This window comes from Grammomys surdaster, unplaced genomic scaffold (assembly GCF_004785775.1).
Source record: "Grammomys surdaster isolate TR1022 unplaced genomic scaffold, NIH_TR_1.0 125901, whole genome shotgun sequence".
In the NCBI taxonomy this organism is placed as follows: Eukaryota; Metazoa; Chordata; class Mammalia; order Rodentia; family Muridae; genus Grammomys; species Grammomys surdaster.
Genome location: NW_021620725.1, coordinates 1,003,585 through 1,016,951, shown reverse-complemented (window position 1 = coordinate 1,016,951; position 13,367 = coordinate 1,003,585). Strand labels below are relative to the sequence as shown.

At 42.6% G+C, this 13,367-nt stretch overlaps 1 protein-coding gene across 1 annotated transcript in view; it reads right to left on the bottom strand.

The window, feature by feature from the left end:
• The window catches only part of Tigit (T cell immunoreceptor with Ig and ITIM domains), a 16,729-nt gene that overhangs the window by 1,971 nt on the left and 1,391 nt on the right, over nucleotides 1-13,367 (bottom strand). Inside the window, exons 2-3 of the mRNA XM_028752433.1 lie at nucleotides 12,321-12,650; nucleotides 9,725-9,822 (exon numbers count right to left, since the gene is read on the bottom strand). Of these exons, the coding sequence (XP_028608266.1) occupies nucleotides 9,725-9,822; nucleotides 12,321-12,650 (428 nt within the window). The remainder of the gene's footprint in view (nucleotides 1-9,724; nucleotides 9,823-12,320; nucleotides 12,651-13,367) is intronic.

Below are 13,367 nucleotides of genomic sequence, written 5' to 3'. Positions count from 1 at the left end.
AGATAGATAGATAGATAGATAGATAGATAGATAGATAGATAGATAGATAGATAGACACATTAGAACATATAAAAACAGAACATATATAATAGAACTTATAGAATGTATATATAGAAAATGTATATACACATATGCATACACATATATGAAATATACATATGACACATGTATACACACATATATATCCATTATATAAACATTCTATAAGTCCTATTTTTCTAGAAAACCCTGGTTAATATACACCCCATCCAGTTTTTCTCCATTCCTTCTTCATTTCATCCCTCTTACCTGCTGAGCGGAAGAACAAGTCCCCTTCATAGAGGTCTGATTCACATTCCTTCGTACTGCTAGGCTAACTTTCCACAAACCTCCATATAGTGATTTTTTTCAAAAATAAAAACTGAATCTGTCCATACTTCTGTTTAAGGCCTGTACTGTACACAGAGGAATGCTTAATCTGGGGCGAGCGATGGTCAACAGCCTGGGGGATTCCACTTCAGAGGATTGATAAATAATCTCAAACCATAATTAAAGTTTTATATAAAGGTATATTCTTGTTGGGAGAAAATCAGTAATTAATTCCATCCCCCAAAGGAATCTGTCACGCCCCAAACACCCTTTGGTCCCACTCACGCCCATCTCTCTGGCTTCATCTCCCACTGTGTTTTACAACTAAGATGCCCAACTGCTGAGGCACACATGCCAGAGAACTGCCACTTACTGCAGCACAGCTTTGAGATCAGACACAGTTAGTTCTTTCTTCTCAGCAGCAACTCTGCTGACATTGCTGGTTTGGGATGAGCTCATGGGCACAGGCAGAAATCTCTTGACAAAGGACAGAGCCACCAGTTGCTCAGATTTCTCTCATTCTGTCTAGCGTCTCCTATGATCACATCGCCTCTCCTCTGGTGCTTCTCTGTGAAAGCCAACTGGTTTACCTTTATACTTTCACCAGGCTCCAATATCCAAGTTCCCTAAGGGGAGTGCTATGTTTCTCTTTGTAACCTCAGAACCCATATCAGATATTCAATCTATATATGTCTTAGAACTGAAATAGACATACATGCCCAGTTGGACACACACACAAACACACACGCTCATTTTTAATACAGTCACATATAAAAGAATCCAATTTCCCAAGTCCAAGTATAATATCACAGCCAATAAAAAACTTGCACTCATTGAGACTAGACAGAGCAATGAAACCTGTTCAGTGACACCAACCATAGAATCTATGTTAGAGTGTCACATGTGAGGTTTGTGCTAATACAGGGAAAGTGGAGAACATTGGCCACAAGTAGAGTGGCAGAAGTGTGTAATAACATTTGGAACTTCTGACATTCTCTCAGTCTTACTGGCAGCTGCTCTAATGCGTGCCATTCACCCACTTCATGTACCTGATTGACAAAAAGTTACAAAGAGCCAGGGACTTGGAAATTGGAGCAACCAAGGCACATGGACCTTGTCTTCACTACACCCTTTGCTTCCAAGACAGAAAATGCCACCCTATTGGTGCCAAGCCCAACTGTGCACCAGTACAGGCCAGGAGGTGGAGAGGGGGGGTTATAAGGACACTATAGATGTGTACAGTGAACAAATGAAAAAAAACTAAGGATGATGATGAATCACTACAGGCCTCGAGGAGTTGGGCACTGAGGGACACTAGAGTCTCAGAAGGACACACAGATGCCACTGGTCTTCCAGCTCTCATTCCTTCACAGTAGAAGTGGCTAAACGTTACAATGAAGCTAAAGAAGAGGATGGCTGTCATAGCTCATGCTGGTGCTGTGTTTAAAAGGACTCTGACATCCCTTGATACACTGCAATCCGCTTTTAATATGAATATTCAATTATTTCTCAAAGAGCTAATTATGACTTTTTGTGCTTGTGTGTTCTTATTCTTACTCTTGGTAAGGCTGGCCACTCTTTCTTTTTAATTTTAAGACTATTTTGAGCTCTAAAAGTCCTCTGGGAAATGCAAATATTCCTCAGACGGGTCCCTAAGCTGTTCCATTTCCATTCTACCCTACATGGAGACTCTATAATTGTAACCAGTGTAAAAAAAAAAAATAGGCCTGAGATTAATGTACTAACATTGTCCTAGAGAACCAAGTGAAGCTACAGAAATCGCAACTGAGTCATCTTGGGACAAACATTGCTTTCTAGTAGCATGTGAGGAAAATGAACAGTAGACAGTGAGGTTGTCAGAGTCATTGTCCAGTATTTGACACACATAACTTTTCACAATATCTGACTGGAAAATAACATTTATTCATATAATACACACACACACACACACACACACACACACACACACACACACATGAATACACAATTCCTCCTACCCCACCCCCAGGACAACAGGTATTCTCTGCATCTGTCCTAGAGGAGCCAATATAATAAGGTGATGGAATTCTGAAATTATTCAGGGGAAGGATTATTAAAGTCACCCTGTCACCAGCCTTGTCCTTGGTAGGCTGACTTTTAGCATCATTCTCAAGAATGACTCACTAGTTTACAGCAGGTCCTCAGAACAGGGGCAGGAGTGAAAAGTCTGATGTGAGTGACCTGGGTTCTCAGAGGAAGAATCATGAAGGAGGCCAGAGGCAGGGGATGCAAATGCAATGCCAGCATCACTGACTTCCCTAGTGTCTTTCCTCTGCAGACTGATGCCGAAGTAGGAGATGCTCCTGTAGAATGGGATCCCTAGCAGCAACGAGGATAAGGGGCCCTCAAAATAGTAGAAAGAAGATGACTGTGTTTAAGAAACAAAGCAGATACAGCTACAAGAAGACTTGACCCATGGGGATCTTTAAATGACTCATACATCACAGTGACCCTAGGATAAATATGGATATAGATAGATAGACCACCTACAATAGAATTGTAGTGATGTGTATGTGTGTTTGTGCACTTAAATATACACTTTCAAATACTACAGTGAATACATGAGTGTAAGTCTAAAGCCAACCATCCTATAAAAAAGCTAGATGCTTTATCCAATTTCCAGGTCTATGAGAAGTACTATATAAATATAGCATATTTATCCCTTGGCTCCAGTCTCAACCTTTGTTGTCTTCTGGACCGCAAGAAGACTGCATTGCATGTACTACACCAGGGGTCTCCATGTAGAACCACAGGGGAATGAAGGAACAGAGAGTGACAAGAAGGTACGTATTCTCCCACAGTCCATGCAGGATGGGCCTTGAACTGGTTGTGACCCTCACTTGAAGGTAACAGCACTTCTCAACGTGACTCATCTATGTGATCCTCCCCTTCCAAGTTCCAACAGCCACCATCTCGTCTCTCCTCCTAAAGATGTGCACGACTACTTACCCTTCATGGTTTCCTTATGTTCCCTCTAGATCCATATGAAAGTATCTGTGAACGACCCAGTTCCAGAGAACTATATGTTCCTTGATCAAACGTTGGCAAATCTTTTGGACAAGAAGAGAGCAAGCCTTAGAGACTATTTCCAGAGTTCAAGATAGCAGCAGAAAGGATGAAGACTAGACAGGCAACAGGGAGGATGTCAAAGAGAGAGCCAGGGAGTGGTACCGTGTACATGGGGGAGCAACAGGAACTGAGAGCTGCGGACCTTTTCCTCTTTCTCAGTTTCCATTATGACCACAGTTAGTCTGGGTACATGACAGGAAAATTAAGCAGCCTCACATCCTTAGTAGATAGATGTGTTCTTCTTTGTCTTCAGGGACACTAACCCTTTGTTCTAGAGCTGAAGGATGCTGGTGATGGCAGAAGCTGTCTGTTCACCAGTCACTCTCACTGTACCAGCTCAAAGGTAAGTTGTCATTCTTGTCACCTCTTTCCTCTGGTGGACCACTTCTCACATCCTCTTCTTCTCTTAGATGTCTCATTGCATAATTATGTCTGTCACGGCAGCGATGACATAAAAGAAAATGCTACCGATAACAAGCCCCATCCCATGGCAGCAGTCATATCTTGGCCACTGCTGGGTCCTCCTCTCCCTGTTTGGTCAGTTCCTCATAATAACAGAAGGTCAGTGGCTACTGCTCTGTGAATCAGGTAGGTCAGTAGCCATGGCATTCATCTCAGAACCAGGAAGAGAAAGACTGAATCATAATACAACAAAGATTTTTACAGATAAATTGGGAGTAATAACATGAGGCCATACATGACGTTCCAGAGCAATCGGAACTTTTTCTAACAGTCGGAACCTGTTCAGTTCCTTTGGGATCAAGTTAGCAAGATGTACCAGGTGCTTAGAGAACCAAGCAGGGGAGATCTGAGTGTCGGACCCGAGTGATCTGTAGATCACTGCAAGGAACACAGTTTTGCTTCTGCTGCCAAAGCATCTTCCCAATCTTCATTCCAATGCCTTCTCAGTTAAAGAACCTGGGGCTATCTTCATTTGTGGATCAGGTCTGATGACAGAATATATTTGAAATCCAACATGGTGTATTTATTATACCTGTATCCTTGGTATTCATAAGCAGGCAGCAATCTCATCTGCACAGAAAACTGAGAGAGTTTAAGAACTAGAAGATGAGGTGGAAGTCAGTCTGACTTTTATAGTCAGTATGAATACACATGACTTTAGAAGCAGGAGAAATAACAGTACAAAACTATGGGTAATAGGGTGAGAGTTCTACGACTTAGTTCTACGACTAAGACTGCTTATAATGAAGAACTATCAATTCCATGGAGACCATTACAGTGGCAGTTTGTACAGTTCCTTCCAACTGAGGCCTGAAGAAAGATCTTCATGGGATTAAAAAGTCAAGGTTAAGTTAGAAAGAAAAGAAAAACAGAGTGGGGTCTCCCTCTGATAGAAAACGATCGCTAAGAACTCTCAAGAGTAAGTGAAAGGGAACTAGATAAAGAACCGTCCCTTCTTAACTTAGCCTTAACCCTAACGCTCCCTAGCTAGGCCTGGCCAGGGCCCAGACAGACAGAAGGTGGGTGTTGGTCAGGACTTGGTGATGAGAGGTAGGGAGTGGGTGGGGGATAGAACTCAGTAGGGGACTTGACCCAACAAAACCAAGAGACAAAGGAAGTAGGCCAGTGGAATCTCTACCTCATAGTCAACCATAGAATGAAGATATGAAATACAACATCAAAAATAGAAAGTCCTCTGCTGCATTCAACCTATTTTTCATTTGAGAGCAGGTAAAACCATAGATGGGAAGATGGCTCAGCAGGTAGAGCTCAGATCCCCACACCTATGCAAAAGAAAAACTATGGGTGTGAAAAACCTCCCACAACCACTAACACTCCAAGGCAGGGACAACAGATCCTTAGAGCAAGGTGCCTAGCTAGACAAGTTGAAATAGGGAAAGACCTTACCTCAATATTTAAGGAGGAGAGCAATCAAGGAAGACTCCTGATGTCACCTCTGACCTCTACACACACACACACACACACACACACACACACACACAGGTTCGAGCACACACGTGTACATGCTCAAACATGGGGATATATCTGTGTATATGTTCACATTTGAACGTGAATAAACACATATACACCATACACACAGACATACACACACACATACACATACATTAAAAAAGAGAGAGAGAGAAAGGGGAAAGGAAAATGTTTGAAAATAAGATATCTGCCGGCTGAGTGAGTAATTTCCCATCTTTGGACTGAGTGCCAGGAGAACATGCCTAGCAAGGAGATGAGCATTTGGGCCAGATTCATACCTGTAATCCCAACACTCAGGAAGCTAGGGCAGGAGGATTCCAGGCTTGCCTGAGTTATATGAGGAGATCCAGGTTTGGAGGGGTAGTGGATAGGAAAGGAGGTTGCTCTATATTGTTTTGTTTTGTTTTGTTTTGTTTTGTTTTGTTTTGTTTTGTTTTGTTTTGTTTTGTTTTTAAAGCAGTATTTGGGTATAGTTTACCTACTATAAGATAGATAACTTACACAGAGTCTCTGGATAGAGAAACTAAAATTGGAACTCAGAAGCCAGCATGGAAGGGAACCTTTGAGGAAACAAACAAAACCACTGCAGGCCTTTCTTTCAGTGACAACCTCAAAGACCACATACACCATGGGAGTGAGAAGTAGCAGGAGTTGACCTCTAGCCTACAGGCTCTCTGATGGCTGCCATTCATTGTTACTTTGATGGGATTCACACAGACTTCTGGGTGTATCTATACGGCATTCCAGAGGATCTGAATGAAATGGGAGGACCTGCCCTGATTGTGGATGGCACCCTTTAGGGAATCTTCTGGAATAAGGGCTTCAACACCAGTGAGAGTGGCAGAGAGATGTCACAGTAGGTGGACACCAGGACAACTCCTGAAGGATCCCCCTGGATCCAGTTTGTGTGTATATATATACACAACCTCATTGCTCTCCTCCTTAAATATTGAAGTAAGGTCTTTCCCTATTTCAACTGGACACAAACATATATATATATATATATATATATATATATATATATATATATATATATAGCAAAAACCACACAAGGTGGGGTGGGTGGGCAAGCAACCAGGGTTTTACACAAGTGTATGAGGCAGCCACTGGCTTGTTAAGGGCAATGACCTATTGTTTTAGCTATTTTTCCAAACCATTATGTTCCAGGTAGCAAGTGATGTTGTGCTTAGCGTTACAAAGTGGTGACTAAGTAAATCAACAAATCAATATTTAATCATTGGTCTTTTCAATGTTATTCTACTTCAGCACATCCCTGTAGTCCAGGGTGAGGAAGGGAGTTGAAATGCTAGCATCTATGTGGCTTTGCTTCCTGGGTGGAATCAGCCAGCTCATATCCCTGGTGCCGTCTGCACTTTCCCCGTCATGATGGACTGTACCTCCACACTGTGAGCCAAAACAAGCCCTCCCTTCCCTGAGCTGCTCCTGTCAGGCAGTTCATCACAGCAGTAAGGAAAGAATGTCAACCCACTGATTTAATTCAGGTGACCTGGGATTGCTAATACCTGAAATTGGCACCTGCCTGCTATACAGGGCTGTGTGGAGGAAGAGACTTCAGTTCTTCATGGAGAATGTCCAGCACAGCATAAAAACTACCAGGTAGGAGAAGAACATATGACTGATAATCAAGTGAAAATAGACAATAGTAGAAAAGACCCAGAGACTGTGTAACTAATAGGACTATCAGGAACAGACTCCAGAATAACTAATAAATACAGGTTGGGAGTTTTGACGGGCGACAAACTATTTAAACAAAGGATATATACATCAAAGGAGATGCTTGGTAACCTGAACTTCGTAAGCTAGAAGAAAAGACCTACTACAAAACGTGGAGATATGAACGGGCAGGAAATATAAAAAAGACTAGGAGACATACGGAAGGAAAGAAAAACGCCAAAAGTCCCTGCAACAAGACATCCAGAAGGAGGAGAAAGCAAGAATAGAGAAGGAATATATAAAGAGAAATGGCCAGGACTGACCCACAATCTGACAAAACCCATCACACCACAGACTGAAAAAACCCACTTGATCCAAACCCCATACAGAATAAATACAAAGATAATGACATCTAATTATATCATTGTACAAATGCTGAAAAATAAAGACAGGAAATGTTAACAACAGGAAGAAAAGGCATTTTAAAGAAGTAAGGATAAAACCCAGTTTCAAAAAAAAATACGTAGTTAGACACTGGAATAATATTTTCCATGTGCTAATAGAAAGTACTGGCCAGCATGAGATCCTACACCTAATAAAACACACATACCATGTTTATAGCCATGGGGTAAACACATTTTAGGTGAACAGCAACAGCAAAAACCACAAAATAATACTTTGCCTTTCCTGACCTGCATTGCAGGAACACGGCAGGATGTTCCTCGGGCAGAGGGAAAATGGCAACTAGAAGCCAGGAGAGCGAGGCTGGAGAGAAGATTGGATGGAGAGGTGGACCTGGAAGCATGTGGACTCACAAAAGGGTCACAAGTGTGGGGATGGGTATCACAAACAGATAGGACTGGGCAGCAGGGTGATGGTGGAGCAATGCAGAGCACAGACAAGAAGAGCTGAGCTGATAGAAGGGTCTTGCATATTCTAAGAGGTTACAGAACACTGACTGATTGGCACTAGAATAGAGGAACTTGAATAAGTCCAGGTAAATGTGTGATGCCTACTATAACCACTAAAAGAATACCAGAATACATTCCTAACAAACAGGTGTTTCATATAACAATGTGAGCTTTCAAGAAACAGCAAACCAAGGGGAAATTTAAAGGAAGAAGTACAGCAGCTATGGGAGCTGCAGAGCTGGCTCAGCAGTTAACGGCGCTTGCTGTTCTTGCAGAGGAAGTGGATTCAATTCCCAGCACCCACATGGTGGCTCAGACATCCGTAATTCCAGTTCCAGGGATCCAATGCCCTCCTCTGACTTCCAAGGGCATCACTCTTGGTGCCCAGAGATATATGCAGGCCAAACACTCATACACACAAAGTATATAAATCTAAATACCAGTGGTCAGCCCTGAAATCATCTATATACAAGTAACATGTCAATTGACCAGGTTGTTTATAGATTCAGGAATGTATGTATCAACAACTGAAGAAAACGAGGGAAACGGGTGAGACCAAGGTCATCAAGAAAATGAGGGAGGGGGGTCAAGGGGGAAGATAGGAAAGGGGAAAACAATGTGATTATATTTTAATTTCAATATGTATTCTAAATATATATAATTAAAATACAATGTATATAAATATAACATTATATATTGAATATTTTGAAGTTATATATAACATACATAAACAAATAAATAAATCTTTCAAAAGCTAAGAATAAGGCATCTTTCACTCCACAGACATCATTGCTACTAGTCCCAATCATCTAACCTTGAGAGTAAGCCTGGGGCCAGCAAGATGAAATATTAGGAAACACAGTGGGAGAGGAAGCGAAGAAAATTTCAGGAAAGTAGAAAGCAGTGTCCGCATCACAGGCTGCGTCCCCTAAAATGTTTTCATAGTGAATTGAAGTGGGTGAGCTGGGCTGGCTTAAAGTGCCAAGGCAACCAGACCAAAAAGGATTGGGAATATTTTTAGCTCATCCCAACCAATAGCTACCAGATTACCGCACAACAAGAATTACTGAGAAAGCCTGACACCTGACAGCCATGGATCACAACTTTGTGATATAGGACAGAACTCTAGCCTCCCATCTTACATCAAAGCAATGGAGACCTTGAAAAGTTAAATAAGGAGCTTAAAATCATGGCTTCAGTGCCCAGCTAGAAACTAAAATTCTCCTCCAGTTCCCCTCCCCCGACTCTTTCAGCCAATGGCCTCTTAAACTCAAGGCAGTAATGTCTGATTTTGCCATGTGTCTTCGACTCTCCAAATTTGGAATCCTGATTACTGAACCTACATTAATACGGGGAGTCGCAGTGCAGCCCATGGACTGTGGAGACTAAAGGAACTACAAGCCCAAGCCCCAGTAGACAACCTCTGTGATGCACCAAACTCACAGTAGGTGAACTCTCAGACAGTGGCCCAAAGGACAGGCAGCAACTGTGTGAGGCAGAAAGATGGGCAAAATGTAGCTGTGTCCTTCTGGGAGCTCGCAGCCTGGAGGAGGGACTGGAAGGAACATAAAATAACTGCATTAAACTGCAGGACGTGGACCACGAAAAGGCACAAGGAACAAGGGCAGAGATCACATGAGGGGCTGTCTGAGTTGAAAGGGAATCAGCAGTCACCAGGGCGAGGAGAATGGGGTGATGGGGACCAAGACAGGCTCTGTCCTATCCCTTACCTTTCTAGCCAGTATGGTCACACCTGTGACCATTAGACAAATGAATCCCAGCACGGCGGCCATGGTTCCTCCCAGCAAGGCAATCTGGAACTGAGCCACTACAGGGAGAACAACACAGAGGTGAGTGTCAGAGGTCAGGAGCAAAGCCGCTGAATTGAAGGCATCCTTAACTGTCTCAAAAAAAAAACAAAACAAAACAAAACAAAACAAAACAAAACACCCGAAAATCAGTTCCTGTCATGGGGGTGCTTGTCTTTGATCTCAGCACTTAAGAGCCAAGAGGCATGCAGATCTCTGATTTGAGGCCAGGTTAGTCTTCATAGTGAGTTCCAGGACAGAGGTGAGATGCTATAGAACTGTCCCCTGTTAAGAATCTTGGGTCTCAGTGGAAAAACATGGAAACAGATGGCTATGAGATATTGTAAACAGGCAGCTTTTGTGGAAATTTACCAGCCTGAGTAGTCATAGACCTTGTAAATAGGTAGCCTTGGCGGATAATACCATCTTAGATAAGGACAAGTGAGTCATAGGCAGAGTCATAGTGACTTGTCCCCTGAACCTTCACCCAGCCGATACCCAGTTCTGAAAGATATCTGTATTCCCCCTGAACACCCACACTCCAGTGTCATCCCCTTCCCCACATCCTGCCTTTCTGTGTTTATAACCCCTGTGTGAATGAATTACGATCTAAGAAAAAAATAAATATTTTTTTTTTTAAAAAAAAGAAACTTTAACCTTAATTTTGTGGTCTGCAGAGAATCTACCTGGTCTCCAGTGGAGTTGGTGGCCAATGTCCAGAGGAATGATACGCCTTGTGGACACCTAGACCAGATTTTGTCAGCCTTTCCTTGTTCAACACTTGGAGTGATGGAAAAGTGCCTCAGTGGTTAAGAACACTGGCTGCTCTTCTGGAGGACCTAGGTTTGATTCCTAGCACCTACAGGGCAGCTCACAACCATCTATGATCCCAGTCTTTTGATCTAGAGTCTTCTGGCCTCCACAGACACCAGAACACAGGTAATGCATAGATATATGTGCTACCAAGACACTCATACACGTAAAATAAGTAAATAAATGATAAGCATACAATAAAATAAAAATTTATATATACGTATATAACAATAAAAATAGGTTAATTCAATACATATACAATAAAGTAAATATATATATATATATATATATTCAGTAAAAACAGGTTAATTCAAAATTGAAACAAAATTAACATTGAATTATGCAAAGAAAAGCATATAACTTTATATCTTAGCCATAAGTTCAGGTGTGAAACCCTGGAAGGAGGGAGGCTCTTCCAACCTTAACTTCCTCCCATCTTTCTCTCTTCTCCAGGAACTTGGGCAGGAACCCCAGAATCCTAGGAAGACTTGAAATAAGAAAAAACCTGGCTCACTTCCCTGAACACCAGGAATTGTAGGAAAGAAGGCTAAAATATTTGATCCCTTGGAATAAGGACTATGCCTAAGAACTCCAAAGTTCCAGCATGCTCCTCCTGCTCTGAGGACTTAGACAGGATAGGCCAGGCTAGCCCCTTGTTGGTCATAGCCATGGCTCACTCAGGAAGAACAGAGATAGAGATAGTATGCACACTGCACAGGTGCCAAGAAGCAATGTTTGAAAGGAAACGTTAAGGTAAACTTTCATCATTTCAATGTATGTATGTTCTTAAAACTCATGAAACCTAAATTCCAACATAATTTTAATTCATATATGTTCTTACCCTAAACTCCGGTATAACTGATAGTATGCAGTTCTGAGTGTGGCATTCCTCATCTGATGTAAAATCAGCTTTATCACCCTAAGCAATTCCAAGCCTTCATTAGTCTCTACCACCATCAATCACATGGGAATCATACTCATGATCAACACCTAACACGGCACTTGCTATATTCCTGATGCCATGCTAAGGGCTTTTTCTTATAGTAGGTTGCTCAAGCCCACGTTAGCAGCTCATAAAATCTTACACCCATCTTCATTGGACAGATGAACAAATAAGTCCATCAGCAAGGTGTGGACCTAGCCTGTCTGCCATCTGAGGCTGAGCACTTTACTCCCTGGCTAAACTATCTCTCAGATACGATTTCCATAATCCTTTCCCTCAGTAAAACTGGCTCATGTTTGTAGGAGAGTAATCATTATGAGGACATTTGGAAGCTTGAAGCTTCATCATGCAAAGGTGGGGGACTATCATACATGCTGTGGCCTGTTTCAGATCAGCTCAAACTTAAGAGCTAATTCTAATTTGCATGACTGATACTAAGTCATTAAGTGAGCACCTTTCATGTATGACCTCATCTGTAAGTCTCATCCTTTTAGGTAAGATGGATTTCCTATGCAAAATCAGTGGTCGTGCACGAGAATCAGCTGGATGTTTCTGGAACCTATCAGATCCTAGCTCTGCCCCCACAAGAGTCTAATTTCATCAGTTTCAGTTGCTCCATCTCTACTATGCCCTAAAAGTTCCTCTAATGAGTCCAAAGTGCTCCAGGATTGACAGAGACACTCTACTTCCTAGAGTGTGTCAGGGTGGTGGTTTCTATGTGAGAGAAAGAGGCTCACCAGCACCCTGGTTCAAAGAACATACCTGAGCTTTCCTGGACCTTCAGGAATATTGTCCCCTTGTAAATTCCATCAGGGTAGGTATGATAGATGCAGAAGTACTCTCCTGTGTCATTCACTGTCAGTGACTGGAAGGTGAGGCCTAGGCTGGGGCCTGGGACCACCCGTTCACTGAAGACTGAAGAGACATACCACCCCAGGTCAACATTATAAACAGCCAGAAGCTGGTTTCGCTGCTCCCAGTTGACTTGGGTCACCTCAGCTGTGTCAGATGAGAAGTGACACTGTAAGATGACAGAGCTACCTTCCTCTGCAGAGATGTTCCCCTTTGTCTCTATTGTGCCTGCCGCGGCTCCTATGGGTGAGGGGAAAGCACACGTGAATCTCTGGCCAGCAGCCGCCCTTCAACCTTCCTGAAGAATCCCAGAGGGTTCAGAATCCGGAACCAGCTCTAGGAACAGACATCCATAGTCTGCTCTATTCTGGCCCCCATGGAGACCATCATTGCTTTTTGTTTCCTTTATCTCAAGAGTTTTTCTTCCTCTGCCTGTCATTCACGGCTCAACGTCCCAGTGGTGGCCCCTTTCCAATCTTCTTGCCCTTTTCCATGGACTCAGTTCCCGTCCAGCTCATCACGGCTGCTCTGGACCTTGCCTCTGCTTCCCTGTCTCATCCTTCCCGATTGGTCAGAGCTGGCTTCCCCCCAACCTTGAGGACCCTAGCTTTTAATCCCTCCCTTTCTCCCTGTATGTGATATATTATTAAATGCTGTCTAATTAAATGTCTAGCTTCTTACTATATGGCTTCTAGCACTTTGTCCACTCAGAATGTTCTGCTCAGCCTCCTGGCTAAGTGGCTGATTATTTTCATAGACTTATTTAACCTTCCCACTTAGAATATCAGCCCCATACCAACATATCTTGTGCTTCTCTCTAGGTTCCAGAAGTCTAGTCTTGTGTCTAGCCTTATGTTTTGAAATAGAATTGGGCTATTTGATTGGCATTTTGGGTTGTCAGGGAAAAAACAGAGAGAGAGAGAGAGAGAGAGAGAGAGAGAGAGAGAGAGAGAGAGA